Here is a 20,292-nt window from a genome sequence, read left to right as displayed (position 1 = left end):
GGAATTAAATGACTCACAGGGGAAATATTAAAAAAACTTTGTTCTCACAAACTCATTCCTAAGTCGCAAAGTTATCAACATCGTTGCTTCATGTGTAAAACTCATTGGGATTTATTTTTCTTTTAATAGATGATATTATTAGGAGAAAGTTTATGTTTTAGTTGATTCGCATTGACAAAAATGTAAAGTCGACTACGAGATAAAATTTTCGTGACAAAATTCGAGTTGAGACGTACTTCTTTCAATATCAACAGATACATTTCTCGAGTCGAGACGGAATTTTCGTAAAAAGATTGGAGACGAGACAGAACTTCTTTAAAAAGAAACGGATTGTTTTTGAGACGAGACAAAATTTTCGTAACGACATTCGAGACGAGACAGAGCTTTTTCAACAGAAATAAATTTAATTTTCGAGACGAGAAAGAATTTTCGTGACACGATTCAAAATAAGACTAAGTTTTTTCAATAGAAATTAATTCAATTTTCGAGACGAGACAGAATTTTCGTAACGAGATTCGAGACGAGACGGTTTTTTTCAATAGAAATTAATTCAATTTTCAAGACAAAACAGCATTTTCGCGACACGATTCAAAATGAGACGTAGTTTTCTCAATAGAAACATATTCAGTTTTCGAGACGAGAGAAAATTTTCCTAACGAAAATCGAAACGAGACAGAGCTTTTTCGATGGAAATAAATTCAGTTTTCGAGACGAGACAGAATTTTCGTAACAAGATTGCAAACGAGATCTTCTTCATTAGAAATAAATTCAGTTTTTGAGAGGAGACAGAATTTTCGTGTCACCATTCAGAATGAGACGAAGCTTTTTCAATAGCAATAGATACACTTTTTGAGACAAGACAAATTTTTTAAAACGAGATTCGACACAAGACAGAATTTTCGTAACGAGATTCGAGACGAGACAGAGCGTTTTCAATAAAAAACATTCAATTTTCGAGACGAGACATAATTTTCGTAACGAGGTTCGAGACGAGACATAATTTTCGTAACGAGGTTCGAGACGAGACAATTTTTCGATGGAAGTAAATTAAATTTTCGAGACGAGATAAATTTTCCTGATATGATTCAAAATGAGAAGAAGCTTTTTTTAATAGAAACAAATTTAGTTTTCGAGACGAGACAGAATTTTCGTGACGAAAAGGAACACAGGGCTATCAACAAAAGCGATACATTGCAATGCATTATATTAAGCATTTGGCAACCGAGAGTAGATTACACTCTAGCGTTGGACCACTTCAGATTTTTGATTGATTAAGGTTTAATAAAGACTTCAACATCGAGGTTATTTGTCCGCGTCACAAGGGTTCGAGGCCCGATTCGAAGCAATCAACTAATTTCCGGTCCTATCAGTAAATATTTGAAAACTCTTTTTTTTTTAATTTTAGGATAGAAAAAAAAGAACGATAAATGTGATACCTAAAAAAGTGAGACAGTTTTGCAGTATATAAAGTACGTGAAAGGAATTTAGTAACTAAAGTGTCTTTGTTTATAAACCGTTTTGATAAAGTTACAATTTTTGCTCGTCAATAATTTGTTTCATAAGTGATCTTGGAGGTTGTGTCTTATAGTAATTTTCTTTGTTTTTTTATGCTTTACAGGGCCACAATTGTGATAAAATGCGAAATGGATTTTGCTCTCTACCCTCTCGACGTACAAAGATGTCCTGTAGATTTTAGCAGTTGTAAGTATAAGCAGAAATTTATTATTCACATTATTAAATAATATTCAGCTGAAATGGCCGTTCTTTTGCACAGAGAGGATAAGGTTCATGGTTAATTTCTGAGAGTGAGAATGAATGAATATAAAATTGAATATAAAGAAATGAGTGGATATAAAATTGAATATAAAGAAATGAGTGAATATAAAATTAAATATAAAGAAATGAGTGAATATAAAATTGAATATAAAGAAATGAGTGAATATAAAATTGAATATAAAGAAATGAGTGAATATAAAATTGAATATAAAGAAATGAGTGAATATAAAATTGAATATAAAGAAATGAATGAATATAAAATTGAATATAAAGAAATGAGTGAATATTAAATTGAATATAAAGAAATGAGTGAATATTAAATTGAATATAAAGAAATGAGTGAATATTAAATTGAATATAAAGAAATGAGTGATTAAATTGAATATAAAGAAATGAGTGAATATTAAATTGAATATAAAGAAATGAGTGAATATAAAATTGAATATAAAGAAATGAATGAATATAAAATTGAATATAAAGAAATGAGTGAATATTAAATTGAATATAAAGAAATGAGTGAATATTAAATTGAATATAAAAGAAATGAATGAATATTAAATTGAATATAAAGAAATGAGTGAATATTAAATTGAATATAAAGAAATGAGTGAATATTAAATTGAATATAAAAGAAATGAATGAATATTAAATTGAATATAAGGAAATGAGTGAATATAAAATTGAAATTGACTATGTTTGTGACGTCATAACTCTTGAACCACCCGACCCATCTCCATCAAATTTTCAACATAGATGAGGTTCGGGCCTTCGATGGTTTATATCATTTCACTTTGACAGTACAATTTAAGGGAGGGGGAGATATTTAAAAATAATCAAAAATGGCCGACATTACTGTCGAATCCATAGTTTCCGGCGCTGAGATGAACAGTGACATGTTCGATGCCGTTTACATCCAAATTCAACCTCCAAAGTCCTTTTTGTTCAAAATAAAATGTATTCTTTTGTACGAAGAACGGACAATCTGCTAGTAATACAGGGTGTTTCAAAACAACACCGACAACGTTTGGATGGTGATTCCTGACTCCAAAATAAGCCAAAAAGTATAGACCAACCTGAGTGCACAAATGGTTCCTTTCGGAGTTGTAGGCTGCCGAAAATATGAACTTCAAAGGTTCGTAGCTCCAAAACTATGGGACCTACCGTAGGCGGGTTAAGACTTTACTTGGAAACTAATATGTGCTCTATCCAAAAATACATGTTCCAGAATCCTAAGGTACTCACGCAACAATTTTTGTACAGGCAGTTTGGTTACGGGCATACAATCTGAAGTACTCACTAAATACCTCTATAAAAATTGTTGCGGATGTACTGCAGGATTCTGAAGCATGTATTTTTGATAACAGGAATAATTTTTGATATGATTATAATTGGTAGGTGCATAAGTTATATTATAGGCACCACAAGTTTGAAAATTTTATCTCCCGAATCAGTTTTACAACATTCTTTCAAACCACTGGAAGTATGGAAAAATCTGGGGGACGCGTCCTCCGACCCCGCTAACAACGCCCGTGCCCTACGACACAAAATTTGGCATAGAAGCACTTGCTGATATACAAAATGTCATTTTTTTATTCATTTATACGTCTTTTGAACGTTCACAACAAAGTATTGTAGTAAAGAGGAAACATTCACTACTATCGGTAAAAATCATTGGACAAACCGTGGCAAAATTCTACATATGGAAGCTTCTTGCTCAAACATGTCTTTTATTCACATGCATGAATTTAATATTGGTGACGCAGGAGAGAATATAGGGTCAGGTAGGGTAATTGTGAAACACCGAAAAAGTGGGGTAATTGTGAAACATTCATATTTTTTCAGAGCTCTGTGACTTTGAAATCTCAAGAAAAATACGACAGGACAGTAAATTTATTGCTATATGTATTGCATATATTTCAAATATCTGAAGTGTGACAGTTTTTGATAGAAAAAAAATATGTATAATCTGAAAACATCAATTTTTCAACGAAAAAAAAAATCCTTGCCAAGCTTTTGTTATATATCGTATACCAAATTCCTCACTAACTAACTAAATATATATTCTTGTAGAGGATGTTTCGGACTTTCCAGGCCATGTAAGTAATGTGTAAAATGATGCATGGTGGAGGGTCAAAATGGGTCAAAAGTCAAGAGACTATTATGAAACATTGTGTGAGGGTATTATGAAACGTGAGAAACTGATAACATTTAAATATATGAAGTACTGCACGCTAACTATGATGTTTCAGTGCCACTATGTCAAAGGGCATCTAAGAATAAACAATAGACTCTTCGAGCAGCGACGAAGAATATCTTACTGAAGCTTGCGAAAGAATGCTTGCTTGTCTGACATCATCTTCTGACAATGATAATTTAGGTGATCCACAACCCGACATTTCGTCGAAATAGAGGACCCTGAAAAAGAGTGCATTAGACCAGAATACTTTGTTCTTGCCAGTTTTAAAGGATATCGCCGAAATAGTACCATATATAGTTATACGACGAGTGTTGGGAAAGTCATGTCTATGGCGGGCTAACAAGAAAACCAATGAGCTGGGAAAAAAAGCGCAATAATTTACAGAGTAATCACCTTCCAGTTCTACACATCGTCTGCATTTTGTTCCAAGTGACTCAATGCCTTCAACATAAAAAGATTTCTCCTCGGAGTCAAAGAACTGAATCACAGCATCCATTACCTGTTTGTTGCTTGAAAATCGCTGGCCCCTGAGGTATTTTTTTTTTCAAATGATGAAACAGATAATAATCACTTGGGGCTAGGTCAAGACTGCAGGGTAGAAGAAAAAGTTGAGTCATTCCGTTCTGATGCAGTCTGCGCAAGATGAGATGTGTGTCCAGACTCATTGTCACGAAGAAGCAAAATTCGACGATTTGCACTTCCGCGTCGTTTATTCTGAGCTGCTCGGCGTAAATCTTCAATTGTTTTTTTTTTTCTTTTTAATTTTTTTTAAGTAGTCCCTGTCCTAGTAACAGTTACCATAACCTTGCTAACCGATTTCTTTGCCCTGAATATTTTTGGAGTTGGTGACCCCTGATGCTTCCACTGCATGGTTTCTTATTTAGATTCTGGGCCATACCAGTGAGCCCATCTTTCATCCCCTGTCACTACATGTTGGTAGAAGTTGTTATCTCCTTCCATAAGGTTTTCTGACATGTTTGCACCAGAGTTTGCTTCTGAAAAATTCAAATTGTGAGGAACCCATCTGAAACAGACCTTTGTGAGCCGAAGGTGTTGGTGTAGAGTATCCCAAAAACTATGAATATCAATACTTACTTACTTCCTCCGCTGTTTCTCTAATCTTTTTTTCGTCGATCGCGGACATTACCAATTTTTGTACAATTTCCACGACTTCAGGTGGAGTTGCTGTTTTTGGTCTACCACTCCTAGGCTCATCTTCGACGTTTGTTTTACTACACTTAAATGAGCTTATCCATCGTGTTACCTATCGATGCGACAGTGCATCATCACCATACACTTCCGACAAGTTTTGATCAATTTCATTAACACTCACGCCCTTACGAAATAAGAAACGAAGCACATGCCTCTGTTCTAAATTAGTGTTTTCTGGGTTTTGTTCAACTTCTGCACTTGTGGAGGCACTGGTAACCCGAACACTTGACATTTTATCTTGAAATCTTGTCCACCTTCTTAAATATGCTTGTCCTTTATGGCCAGGTTGCTTTCATTCACCTAAATAAAGAAAAATAGATGTAATTAGACATGACTTTCACAACACCCCTCGTATTGTTATGGTATTAAGAGTCCTCCCACATGACGAATTTGAAGTTATGGGCCTTAAATCAGATGTGAACAGGAATATGTTTAAACCTGTTGAAACTGACATTTTATTCAATAAAGAGTTGGATATCATTGGAATTTTGCCTAGTTTCGCAATGGTAATGTCTGGTGATAGATATACAGTAAGTGCTTTTTGAAAAGATTGTTGATGTGTTTGAAGTGTAAAACCTAGAACTGCTTGTAGTTACTCGAATGCGAACATGATATTCTTGGACCTTTACATATTATGCAACAGGAATGTGCCTATGTTTCTTCTTCAGCAGGTTCATCTTCTTTTTATTTTTCCGCGTTTAATGGGATCATGTTCAATCACGAAAACGGTATATTTTATAATTGATGTTTTCTGCGTGATATGCGGCTTTTTATGGAAACAAAGGAATTTTTGGTGAGGACAGAACATGAAAATATTTTTTCTTAACTCCAAGCCTGCTCCCCATCATCATTTGCAAAGTTATTACTGATAAAATAAGTACCAAAACTACAAGTTATTACTCATTTAATTTTTTAATATGGAATAACCGAGTAACTATCAGAGATAATTATACTAACAAGGAAGGTCCATAAACCGTGGGAGTTGAATTTTGATGAAAGTTAGTGACAGGATTTAGTTCTAGATGCTAAGTAACATAGTGATAGTCACTCGATGTGCAAATGCTTCGTTGAGCTGCTACACCGAAGCCATCTTGAAATCCAATAGGCAATGTCCAGGAATACCCTTTTGGCACAAAAATGAAAAAGATTTTGGTAGATCTGACTTCAACGTTGTAAACTGGGATGGGACATTTATATGTAGGAGTACTTCCAGTGCATGATCGCCATCTTGAAAGGCGCCATATTGAATCGCGGTCAAATATGATAAATGGCAAGGGGGTCATGTGGGATATCAAATAGCACTGGAATTTCACGTCAGAGTTAAGAGCTCTCTCACCCACACGAACATATAAAAACCGTGCAAGTTAAATTTGTGTTATGAAACACGGTCGTGCGAGCAAATGCAGGATTTTAACTAATGCAGTAGTATCACTTGATCTACAATAGCCACTATACCTATCAGATCTTGAGCCTAATGAGAGAAATCATTAATTAAATTGAAATGGATGTAGTGAAAAATGGAATAGTGGCAGTGTAACAAATTATAGCTATTTCGAAGTGCGCTAGATATATGAGACTGTGTGTGTTGCGATTATGCATAGCATTTAAATGCTGTAATATAAGTTATGTGCAACTGCACATATGTCTTGAAGTTATTAGAAAATTAATAGAAAAATTATGAGAAAAATAATATAAACTGGTGCACATAAGCAAATATTAACCTACTAACCTTTTGCTCTTCAGTTGTGATGATGGAGATCCATAACGAAGTGATTAGGTCACAGCATCATGGAGCAGTACAAACACTTAACAAGTGCAATTTCGTCACAATCTTCATGACCACAGACACTATTTTCTACTTGCAACATAGTCTCCAGAACATTTGTAAATGAATCAACTACTACCCACATTTCTGCCATGCATATGCAAGCATATTCTTTAGGACTGACGCACAAAATTGGATACACAACAGAATGCATTTTCATTATGAAAATTCTGTCATATATCTTGTTCGGTGTACCACAAACAATGAATTTATGTCGAAAATAATCCTCAAGTCTCCGAATTACCAGCTTATATTGCCAAAAAAGTATACATCAAGAGACTGAATAAATTTGGTGGTCATTGGGGATATAACTTCAACACGAATGTTTTTCCCATGTAACAAATTCTGCACGTCTTCACCCGTCTGTCCACTCCACGAGTCAAGCAACAGCAGAGAATCCTCTTTCACATCAGGAATAAACACGTCTTTTAGCCACCGTTTGACGTGTTCGCGAGTGAGTTTAGTTGATTTGTTCGCATCAATATCAATGTTGAAAAGTGTCTGTCTAGCAGCGTTGCCAGATCTAGCATAATGATGCTAGATCTAGCATAATTTGCATGCTTTTAGCATTTAGCATCTTGCTTTTAACATCCTGCCCAAATCTAGCATAATTTCAGCAAGTTTATCAAAAAGCCGCAAAACCTGGAGATGAGAAAGAAGCTGGTCGTGGGAAGAAAAAGAACGGCAGAAATGTATCCTCTCCCATTGATTCATACAGTCGGTAAACCATACAGGCAGTCTTATTTTCCGAAGCAAGTTAGAAACGGCTTTTTTTTTTTTTGGCTCCACCCAGGGTTTTCTAGTCCTTCCTCTAACTGCGAGGCATGGGCGAAGCTATAGGGGGTCATTCTTCCCCCAACTTTTTGACAGCTTCACCATATTTATTTCTGACTTCATGACCATTTTTATTCCTGAAATGAAAGGTCTTCTGAGACCGACCAAAAATCTGCCCCCCAGCAGACAATTCCCAACTCCGTTTATGCTGCGAGGTAATTTTCTTTCAAAATATGTAAACAAGCACTTTGCATTAATTTATATGATATATACGCCATTGAGTCTAGCAACGACTGCACTAGTTTAGTTGACTTAAAGCTTTGGTGCGTGAAGTATTGAGTTCTACCCACGCATTCTTGCGCTCTGCGTATTTTAAGTTACGTTATCGTATCTCAACTTCGTTTTTTTCTTTTAAAACTACTGAATTAGTAATTATGAGGATCTAGCATAATTTGACCAAATCTAGCATAATTTCGATCAGGTTTTGGAATAATTCCGAGCTGTGAGTCTGGCAACGCTGCTGTCTAGCTAACTGTTGTTTCACTTTGGGTCCGAACACGCCTTTAGGCTCCTGGAAACATGTATGTGTGTGTGCCTAGCCGTACTGGGGAAATGTGAATTTGAATAATATATGCGTGGAAGACTGAGGCCAAAGACTGAACGACTGCTGTAGTATGTTTCTCACCTATTTCTGACAGAGTTCTACCAGAGGTCATTTCGTACTCAAACCTAGACTGATCATTATTAAAGGTGCATTCACTGTTGTACGGTTTCTCATGTATTATTTTATTAATTTTAACAGTAGCGTAGCGTAGTATTCCGAAATGGGAATGCCAAAGTTAGTCACTTGTGTGATACAATAGTGCTGAAATCAGTAATGTATAGCTATTACGAGGGGAAATATAGGATTATGAAAAATTTAGGGAGGGCAGGCCACCCTCTTTGGTGGCCTAGTGGAGCATACAGAACTAATTGCGAGGATTACGTTAGAAGCCAATATGCAATTGTCTCAGCCCCTTCTTACCACTACGTTGAAAATGAAATGAAATCTTTGAGTTTTACGTCCCACGGTTATGCCGGTTAGGCTAAAGGAGACGGTGATGATGAGTAATGGATGAAATGGTGGAATGAAGAAAGTGGGAGGAAACGGGAGAACCCCGAGAAAACCCACGCACACGGTGTTTGTCCACCACAAAGTTCACTTGGCGGGGGCTGGGATCGAACCCGGGACCCCAAGCACCAGAGGTGAACGCTCTACCACTGAGCCACCGCGGCCCCCTACCACTGCGTTGTGACGAGAAAATTCCGCCCCACTGTTTTATGAACATTGTTTTCAGTATAATTCCCTTTATTTCTCGTGGGCAGCTTCTTTCTCCGCATACCATACTTCAATCTCGTTCTTTTTTTATTTATTTTTTTTAAATATATATCGGGCCTAGAAATTTGTCATCTTGGGTCCGGAACTCAGACGCCCGTTCGTGAATATGGCCTGAGTGTATACGTATAGCATTTGAAGATGCAAATAGAAAACACTTAAAATAACTCAGGGAGTCTGTTCCTGTGTGTCTATTTCATTGCCAGATATCCAGAGATTGAAGGGCCCAAGCAATCTTTGCGAGGAGTGGGGAGTGCTGGTTCTCATGACCTATCAGATCGGTGACAGTGATTCTGCAGAATGCTTTATATTTATGGTGGTGTGAGCTCCCTCAAAGAGTTTCTGGCTACGCCGCTGGGCATACTATTTATTTATGATGAAGATTAATAGTTTGCCTTTAATTACGATTATAATTACGATTAAAGCATAACTATTTTTATATTATTATTTACATAACCGACATGCTTCAAAGAGGCATTGAAGTAGCCATTTCTGTTTTGTTCTATTTCCTTGACGTTAGCGCTCGTACGGAAACTATAGCTTAGTTCAAAACAGATGGAGTTGGAAATACTTAAGAATATGCCAGCTTATATCTAAAGCAAAATGTAGAGTTGCAAGGGGTGAGGAGGAGTGAGAAAGTAAGTAGTTGAGCATGCGCATTCGACAGAAAGCAGACGAAAATCCCGATGCTTGCAGTAGGCCCGGAAGCCCAAGGAACATAGCATACGATAGGAGGAAAGACAGAAAATGTGCAGCTGAATGACGCGCATGCGTAGGTTCCTCTTATCAAAGTAAGGCGAGAGAGGGCATTCAGAACATTGCAGTGCAAATACTTGTGATAATAGAAAGTTAACAATTTATTTATAATGAAATACGTACTTTTTCTTATTAACAGGGGATGCCGGGCATACCGGCGTTACTTTACGCTACGCCGCTGAATTTTAATCACAAAATTTTGGGCATTATCAAGTAATTCACCTTCGTTTTCATCTTTCTTCGTTACAAATTGAGTAATCATTCGTGAGCGAATCCTGTGTGCTTTTTTCAAGTTTGTTAATGAAACCACCCTCGCTGTCAGTAACATCCACGCTTTTAAATGATAATCATGTACCGTAAGTCCTTTAGTGCGATTAGGTTGAACGTCTTTAGTACTTCGTATTTTAGTAGTGACATGACATGAGAGTGAGGAGGTTTGTTATGGAATTTCAAAGCCTTATACACAAACGTCGTATTGCATTTGAAATTCTTCGCTTCAGCTGCAATGGTGTTACGTTTAGCATTCTTTTTCAATAATGCAACCTGCTCCTGAATTTGTTTGTATTTGTTAACGACAGCTTCTGTTACACGTACAGATTTGGTCCGGCTTGGAGATGACATCTCAAACTCGCTCGTAGAAGGCTCACTGTCACTAATTGATGGACTAGTTATCTGTTCCAAATCCATTTCGTTTGTCGAATATTCATGCTCACTCTCTGTGTCAATGTATACATCTAATGTGTCACTAACTGTTAGAGAAACGTTACCATCATATTTGCTCATATTTGCTTATATCATTTTACAAGCAATGTACCTGCAAATGTCTTATCTTCTACCCCATTCTCACTCACGACACTATATTTTCCCACCACTGCTTGATTTAAAATGTTGACCAGGGTTGCCACACTCGAGACTCGCGATTATGCCAAACACGGGCCTGAATTATGCTAGATTTTTGCAAATTATGCCAGATTTTCAAATTATCTTTCCGTACTAATTTTAAAGACCTGCCCCTGTTATGTATACATACATACATATACCTTCCCTAAGTACCCCCGAAATAAAGTTTCTGGAGGATCCGTTTCTCAAAAAGAAAAAAAAACTTGCCTTGTTAACAGCCTGGCAGCCTGGGGAAACATTTCTGGAAACTTCAGACAACAACGACTTTGCGGAAACAACAACAACAACAAATCCCTTTAGTGATCGAATTAAAAGAATGTTATCCTCAGGTTAGTATTCACAGAAAATATTTTTACAAAATTTAAGTTTCATGGGTAAATCAGTAGACTTTAAATACATTCACATCGTATCCACTGAGTTGCGAAATAGTGTACCTCCAGACATGGGCGCCCGAAGAAAATTTTCTAGGGGAGCATCTCCATGGTTGCTATATTATGTCTGGTGGTTTGCTATATTACGTATACATTTTCGTGAGCCAGGGGGCATTCTTATTAGACACGGAGATTACTGAACAAAATAAAATAAAAACATCTAATTCGAATTTCTATCATCCCTCAGTCCAACCCGAGACTAAAACATAAGAGATGGGCTTTGTTTTTAAACAACGTAACGTGCCTTGCGAAGGCTTCACATTGTGAAGATTATATTAGTGAAAGTTATACAAATGCAATTTTACAACTTAATATACATATTACTAAATGTTGAGCTCCCTGTTGCTATGTGGTTAGAGTATGCGTCTTTTGTGAACGGAGAGTAATTCCCGGTAGGAGCTCATGTGTTTCAAATCCGACGTTAAGCTGTAAGTTTGCGTCTTGTAGAGCTTTGCTCCTGAAAGCGACTCTACACTATAACCTAATTTAATATCATTAAATATTAAAAAATAATGACTTACCGAGATGACGTGAAATGACAGCCATCAAATCTATTTTATATTTTCACTTAATCTAGTGGATATTAATATAACAAGGCATACGTATAAATACTCAGAAACAAGCACATATACACGTACACGTACACAAATATGAACCTCTCAAATCTGTTTACATCTGGTGGACTTTCTCTGCATCAAACACTGTTTCCTCAAACAAACTTCCTCATCATCTTCCCATGTATCTGCATTATTTGATTCATCTACAGATTTGTCATGTGCACGCATCATTGCTTTTAGCATTTTCGGGGAGGGTTCAGGGTTCTTTCTTCATTTAAAGAATCGGTTCTCTGTATTGGAAAGAGAATCAGCGGAGGAAGAGAGAATTTATATTTTATGAATGGATAACATTTTAAGAAATATATACAAAACATGCCGCTTCCGACACAGCACTGAAGCATTTCTTTTAGAGGTTTATTACTAGTGGTCCCCTGACGCTCATACCCTCTTCCCTCTATTTCTGTTCTCTAGAGGGAAGAATGAAATTATGCTAGATTTGGCCAAGATGCTAAAGTCAAGATGCTAGATGCTAAATGCGTATGAATTATGCTAGATCTAGCACCAAGATGCTAGATATGGCTTCACTGATGTTGACTACGTTTATCGGATTAATTGTTTGCATTTTATGCACGGAACGAATGTTTCACTGGTCCAACAAATGCGTTCGTACCGAACGTCACACGCCTGCCCGCACCAGGGTTGCCACACTTGAGACTCGCGATGATGCCAAACACGGATCTGAATTATGCTAGATTTTTGTAAATTATGCCAGATTTTCAAATTATCTTTCCTAACTAATTTTAAAGACCCGCCCCTACTTATATTCATTATTTTAATGAAGTGTTTCAACTGTATTCATGTACAAAACTAATATGACGCTGTCAGGACTGATAATGAAATAAATTGGTAAATGACACATTATAGGGGAGAAGGTCGAATTTATATTTTATGAATGGATAACATTTTAAAAAACATATACACAACATGCCGCTTCCGACACAGCTCTGAAGCATTACTTTTAGTATATTACTAGCTATCCTCTGACGCTCATATCCGTCCCCTCTCAAGTTGTAAATTGAAAGGGACAGAAACATTCCAGATAACCACACATTCAGGTTTGAGTTGACAGTAATAAAACTATGGGTAAGTAAATATGTTTTGTAGAGTCACGTTTTGCTATTTTTGGACATTTCTCTGAATTCAACAATAAATTATAACCGCATAAATAGACTGGTTTCATTGCTCCAACCATCGCTTCAACTAAGAATAATAATTCCAGACTGTCCTTGAACCATCTAAATTTTCGTTCTTTTTCTGTTCACCAGAGGGAAGAATGAAATTATGCTAGATTTGGCCAGGATGCTAAAATCAAGAAGCTAGATGCTAAATGCATGTAAATTATGCTAGATCTAGCACCATGATGCTAGATATGGCTTCACTGACCCGAACCAAATTTTCTGTACTACTACCGTTTGTCATTCGGAGACACACCTCACTGCACACCCATGTTGCAATTGCCTGTAGGAAACATTCTAAATTCTGCGTGCTGTGTCTTAAAACCCTAAACAATAGTCTAAAGTCAAGAGAACTAATAACTCTACTACTTTGTTAGTTTTTAATAATACAGAGTAACAATATTGGGGGAATTCACCACATTCCCATAGAATATCTCAAACACAAAAAAAAAGATCAGTATATATCATTGTGAGTGTTAAAGCACATGAAAACAAGTCCCAAAATGAATTTCTTGAGTTGTCAAGTACGTGATTTAAATAATAAATAAATCCTCGAAACACCTGTTACAATTAGTTATTTATCACAGTTTTGATATGAAAACTAGTCTTGCCCTTTTAAGCGAGTGTTTTATCGTTAAAGGTGGGAAGATGCAGATATTTAATTATTTAATATTGAAGGAAAAAGCAAGAAAGAGGTTTGTTTTATGGATTGCAACTTGAAATTGAATCTTGTAATAATCTTTATTGCCATCTATTCTTGGCAGGTATGTATGCATTCTCTTATCACTAATAGCAGAACAGACTCAAGAAAAATAGAATTCTAAGTTTCCAGATGTATATTCTAAGAATAGGCTGTGAACTGATAATTTAAGTCCCTTCATTGTTCACTGCGTCAGCGAGAAATCGATTGTATTTAGATAAACTGACAATAAATACATTAAAGTATTTTAACTTCGTAATATGCACGGTAAATTATAGGTTGTCAAGTATGAGTATTGGAAAAGAACGCAATATTCTGCAACAATGATGGTCTTTGTGTAAGGTTTCAAGATTGGAGAAGAAAACTTAACACAATAATGGACGATGTAAAATTGCCTAAAATAGACTTTTGGTTTGATTGAGTTCAACATCCCACATTTATGCCTCCTACGCTAAAGAAGACGTGGACCTACTGATTATAGTGGATTTTCTAATATATATCCGAACAATAAATTTGGTATTATCTGCTCATCAGTACTATTAAACATGTGTTTCATCGACCACCAGTCTATTCCACCCCACTTTGAAATATGTATAATTTGTTAGTGCTGCTATTCCATTTTTCACTACATTCATTTCAATTTAATTAACGATTTCTCTCACTAGGCTCAAGATCTGATTGGTATAATGGCTATTGGAGATCAAGTGACTACTACTGCATTAGTTGAAACCCTGCATTTGCTCGCACGACCGTGTTTCATAACACAAATCTAACTCGCACAGTTTTTATATGTTCCTGTGGGCGAGAGAGCTCTTAACTCTGAAGAGAAAACACATACGTAAACTTTAATTACGGAAATGGATTCAGAAGTAAATTCCAGTGCTATTTGATACCCCACACGACCCCCTTGCTATTTATCATATTTGACCGCGATTCAATATGGCGCCTTTCAAAATGACGATCATGCACTGGAAGTACTCCCACATATAGATGCTCTATCCCGGTTTACAATATCAAAGTCAGATCTACCAAAATCTTTTTCATTTTTGTGCCAAAAGGGTATTCTTGGACATTGCCTATTGGATTTCAAGATGGCGTCGGTGTAGCAGCTCAACCAAATCCAGTGAAACATTACACCCAAATCATGTTATTATAGCAGCCAGTATTCTTTAGTCTTCAATCCTGTAAGTTATGTGGATGTTTCACAATAGCCCCATTGCTGTTTCAAAATAGCCCCATGCAGGGGCTATTTTGAAACACATGTTTTCATTTTTTTTTTCTAGGAAAACTACATGTAATAACGAAAAGCTTCTGTGTTACTTTCAAAGATGTTTGTGTATTGTACAGACGTATTTAAATTATTAGACTCACGCTCGAAAAATGCAAAATTGATTGTAGGAGTCATGATTTCAGAGTTCTAGAACATTTAATTTAATGGTTAAACCACCAATAAAGGATGCTTCATTTGTTTACTGTACAGTTGAACAGCAGATGGTATTACTGAAGGGGAGGGGGGGAATTCTGAAAGTGGTGTTTCAGTTATAGATAGCTATTATGGTTCTTATCAACAAGTTACAGTCTAAAGTGTTGTGGTTGCTGTCGGAGGAATTCTGAAAGTGGTGTTTCAGTTATAGATAGCTATTATGGTTCCTATCAACAAATTACAGTCTAAAGTGTTGTGGTTGCTGTCGTAACAAGTTAACGACATTCAAAGCGTTCAACAGTTCGAATGGGCCAGTTTAAAATGATTGTGACTTGTTTCGTGTATTAATCTTTTATTTTGTATAGTCCTGTAATTGCAGCATAATGGGAAAAGCAAAAGACCTTTCTCCGCGTAAAATAGAAGTTAACAAAATACTTTAGATGGAAATAAGATATACACTGATACATTGCTAGTAGACCTGGTATAGAACAAAATTCTATGAGTAGAATCTCTGTTGAAATGAACAAGAGCAAAAATAGGGTTGGCAAGTGTGAGCGAAAACCAAAGCTATCGCTAAGAGGTATCAGAAAACTAAAGAAGATTGGCTCTGGGAAACAGAAGTGCAACTTCTAATAGTCTTAAGCATAAAAGTGGCTGAGTATGACGCAGACATGTGGCCTGAAAGTGTTCGAAAGATTCTTTGGGCTGAGGGAATAAAAGCACCGGTCAAGAAAGAAAACAAAAATTAGAGTCTACTTCATTCATGGCAAAGAAGCCCCTCGAATGGGCACGAGGCCTAGAATATTGGACTGCTGACGATTGGAGAATACTGTATTTCAGTGATGAATCATATATATCTTTGTGTCTGATGAATGTTCACAATATGTGCGACGTTGACCTGGAAGGAATTCAAATTGGAATGTCTTTAATAAACCGTGAAGTATCCTACTTCAGTCATGGTCTGGGGTGTGATCTCTGTCTTCGGGCCTGGAAAACAGTGAAGCACGACTAATACATACAAGTTCTTCAAGAAGAATTGCTTTCCCAGACTGCACTCTGGTTTGATGACGTACAATTAATCTTTATACATGATGGAGCCCCATGCCACCGGGCCAAAGCTGTAACAAAATTCTTTGAGGACAACGAAATTAGTGTTCTTCCGTGGCCAGGCACTAGTCCTGATATGAACCCGATTGAAAACTTTTAGAGCTCCAAGAAAGAAAAGCTAGAGAAGAAGCACATCAGAACCAAACTTCAATTGATCAACGAGATCAACAATTTGTGGTATCACGATGCTGAATTGAAGGCAAAATATGCTAAACTCGCGCATAGGATGCCACAAAGGATAAGAGACTTAACAAAGAATACGGGATTTCATAAGAAATATTAATCTTTGTGTGAGAGATAATTTTCTTGTAAGTATTCCATTTCTTTTTTTGTTTCCAATTTGGATATACACACTTTATAGTAATTATATTTAAATGTTACGTACGCATTTGTTTTATTGATATTGAAAAGCATATGCCACACCCACTAGAAATTAGGACAAAGTTACAAAGTAGTAATTTGGAATAAGTTCGAACGTATTTTCTCACGTAATATTGGGAGAACAGTAAAATATTCAGAAACGGAATGTTGAATCTAATAATTTGAACATGTCTGTAATAGTGTGTTTTTTTCATGTTTCTAACCCAAGCAATTTGCTTTACACTGAAAAGTATGGTTTTCCGTTTCACAATTACCCCACTTGGCCCTACGTATGTTAGAGAAATAATTCGCAAGATATGGCCAGCAGTTAATTTGTTGGATAATAAATAGATAAAGAACTTAGAAAGTGGTGGTGACAGTTTAACTAGATATGACGAAACTAATATAATAATATATCTTTATTTTTTTTCTAGTGTATAATATTAGAATGTATTAATGTTTAAGCATTGAAATAATACTGTATTTAATTCAAATTAGAATTTTTTGTATTGATGCTTTCAATACAATGGTGTTATTTATTATTATTTCAATAGACAAATACACTATTAATGAAATGAAATTTCAATGGAGAAATGATCCCCCATTATCATTTCCAAGTGGCTTTGAAGACGGGTACAGATTGCCAAAATACGTTGTAAACTTCCACCCGGACGATGAAATGCAAGTTGTTTACTACGGAGAAGGTAAGATTTTTTTTCTCTTTATCTTGTACCAGTTTTCTAGTTAATACGTTTTTAAAAAAAATATGATTAGTCAATTTGAAATTTCGTTAATTTTAAATTTAATTATTGAAATTTTCCAGAAAGTAATTTTTAGTAGATTAGTGTTTTTAAAAAAATCGTAGAAAATAATAAGAAGTAATACTATTTCCTCGAAGTCATGTAAAATAAATATACTGCTATAAACATCTTGCAGTTTATTTCAAAAATTTTGGTAGGTAGTTCAAAGAAATTATTTCTGCTTAGCGATATCTTTCAGATTCTAAATGACACGTTTTACAGATTCACTCGATTAAACTTCGACGATCTCCCATAAGAAAAAACATGTAAGCTATATTTTCTGTGATTCTGTGTGTATCACACGTTTATACTGATAAAACTGTAGTTACCTTTCAGTGCAATATATACACACAGAGAGACCTAAACAACAAGCGAGAAAGAAAATTATAGATTTAGTAGAAAATAGACTGGAGAGAATCGTGTTTCTATGACAATGTTTCACACTCTGTCACCGTGTCATTCTGGTTCATGGGTCTGTCCGAGTTACGCAACTATCCTTGTCACCGGGCCATGGGTCTGACTACTGATCTGTAGAAAGATATGTTAAACTGCTATCAACAACTAAATTCCGTCATGGCTTTTCATTTACTCGTAAAATATAAGTTCACTGCCATATATCCGATAAAAAGAACTAAGGGATCAATTTTATCACAAAGCATTATATTTGGTGTCCCATTCGCTTATGAAACAAATTTCTTCGTGTATAAATAACAAAATGAAAATATATTAATATGCTGTCTACATATATGACACTATCAGAAGAGGTTTGCAACAAAACACTATATTTGTAGCTATAATAATGTATGCTGCGCTATTCTCAAAATGCATTCCTTAGAAAATCAAGAAATAGTGTTACTTTTCAAAATAGTTCCTCCTCACAACAACGAATTACCACCCACTATGAAATACTGAATTTAACGTTACCAGGAAGGATTTCTTGTAGGGTCATCTTGAGGTAAATGTAAGCCCAACCACCGCTGGGGGCCCGAATATTTAAGGAGCCTCTTTCCCTTGTTTCTTAATATTAGTTAATAGAAATTATTTTATAAAAATACTCAGAAAAGAACTTATATTTCAAAAAAAAAAAAATAGTTACGTCGATTTATCATTTTCAAACTAAAACATTTTTCTTTCGATGGTTGTTATTAGCGAATGCAATACGCGTTTATTTTCTAAAACGAAAATACTACAATGAATTAAAAATCAGTATGGCACAATCACAAATAAACCACCTAATTTTAACTAACATCGAATATGAGATATTGGACACAATATTAACTTTGATGATATGCTTATGCTTACATCAAAATGTCGAAGAATCACTTTAGAATGTTTGTTTTATTATAGAGAAGAGTGTGGGTAGGAAGGACTGAGTTTTTGTCATCATTTTGCTACGTCAGCGTTTATGCGGACATGTCCACATTTTGAGAGAAAAATTTCCGTACGCATATATTTTCCGAAAGTCCTTGATTTCTCCGCATTTTCTAAGTTCAAGTGTTTTGTCAATTCAATTTGAGACTTCTTTACGGTATGTTTTGCAATTTGTATGCAAAGAAGGAATTATCAAAAGAAAGATCAGATCTACTGAAAAATATATTTAGGTAAAACCAGCATGGATTTCAATATATTTTTCATAGTCTGTTAAAAGTGAACTTCAAACTAAAATATAAACCGAACATTCTCTTTCGAAAGTTAACGTTTAGATGACGCGTTAGGCAAATGCAAGTATGTATGCATTTTCGAATTTCAGAATATGGCAGCCCTACCCAACTCTAGCCATCTGGATATCCAATTATTCTCATCGATATAGGAAATTTTCAAAAACCTACTTTCAATACATTTAAAAATAACTTACTGAAATCCAAACAGTATTTATTTCTTTTGTTAAAAAGAAAAAAAAACTTTGAAATTGCTATTTAAACCTACCTTAAATTTACATTTACATTTAATTGAAATATTCTGTACTTTTCCAATATTTGTACTAAAAATGATATTTTCAATATACATTAAGCCGACCTTTTTCTTAAACGAGAGCAATTTTAGAGATTTTTGAATCAAAAATATCGAATATATTTCAATCATTTTTTTTCTTATAGGCCTTATACCTGGAGAACTACATATAGCAAACTCAAACTATCAGTTAACTCAGTATAGTGTGCTTATTCCGTAGAAATACGAAAACTCGATTTAGGGACCGTTCAAAAATTTCGTGGCCTCTGACTCAAAAACTAGTTATTGTCTAAGATCGCAATCTTTTGATCCATTTTTAGGTTTCCTAGAACTCTTGTTTTGTCTCAGAACATAATGTGTTTTTGATTATGTTCCCTATTACCCGGATTTATACATATCGGGATTACATTCGAAACTCATTAATCAGTATAATTGGACCTTCATTGTATCTAGAGTGTATTTCTTTTATACAGGATGTTTGAAAAAGAACTCTCTAGTTTTAAGTATAAATTTAATTGGGAAATGGATGAAAACTTACACCAATAAGTACATATCATGAAAGAGGAATCCTTCAAGTTTTGTTTAATGTTGGTAGACTTCAACGTGGGATCCATTAATGGCCCTGCACACGTCGAGACGACATTCCACTTCTCGCCACGTATTCACCAACATTTCAGCTGTAACTGTCCCAACCACCGCAACGATTCTTTCCCGTAAATGATTGATGTCTCTGATCTTTTCACTGAACACAACATTTTTTATGTGACCCCAAAAGAAAAGGTCCAGTGGGGTTAAGTCTGGGCTTCGTGGTGGCCAAGGTATTGGGCCAGCCCTGCCTATCCACCTTCCTGGAAATTGAGTGTACAGAGGGGGAAAAGCAGAACTGGTGCCGTCTCAAGGTCAAGCAGGCCTGC

At 35.6% G+C, this 20,292-nt stretch overlaps 1 protein-coding gene across 1 annotated transcript in view; it reads left to right on the top strand.

Annotated features, from left to right (window-relative positions):
- Positions 1 to 20,292, top strand: part of LOC145681390 (glycine receptor subunit alpha-2-like) — an 86,622-nt gene that overhangs the window by 16,941 nt on the left and 49,389 nt on the right. Inside the window, exons 2-3 of the mRNA XM_081753041.1 lie at positions 1,619 to 1,701; positions 17,183 to 17,332. Coding sequence (XP_081609167.1) covers positions 1,619 to 1,701; positions 17,183 to 17,332 — 233 coding nt within the window. The remainder of the gene's footprint in view (positions 1 to 1,618; positions 1,702 to 17,182; positions 17,333 to 20,292) is intronic.

The sequence above is a fragment of the Thermobia domestica genome, chromosome 3 (assembly GCF_964235325.1).
Source record: "Thermobia domestica chromosome 3, izTheDome1.hap1.1, whole genome shotgun sequence".
NCBI lineage: Eukaryota > Metazoa > Arthropoda > Insecta > Zygentoma > Lepismatidae > Thermobia > Thermobia domestica.
Note: the sequence above shows the minus strand (reverse complement) of the source record. Positions and strands in the feature narration are given on the sequence as shown.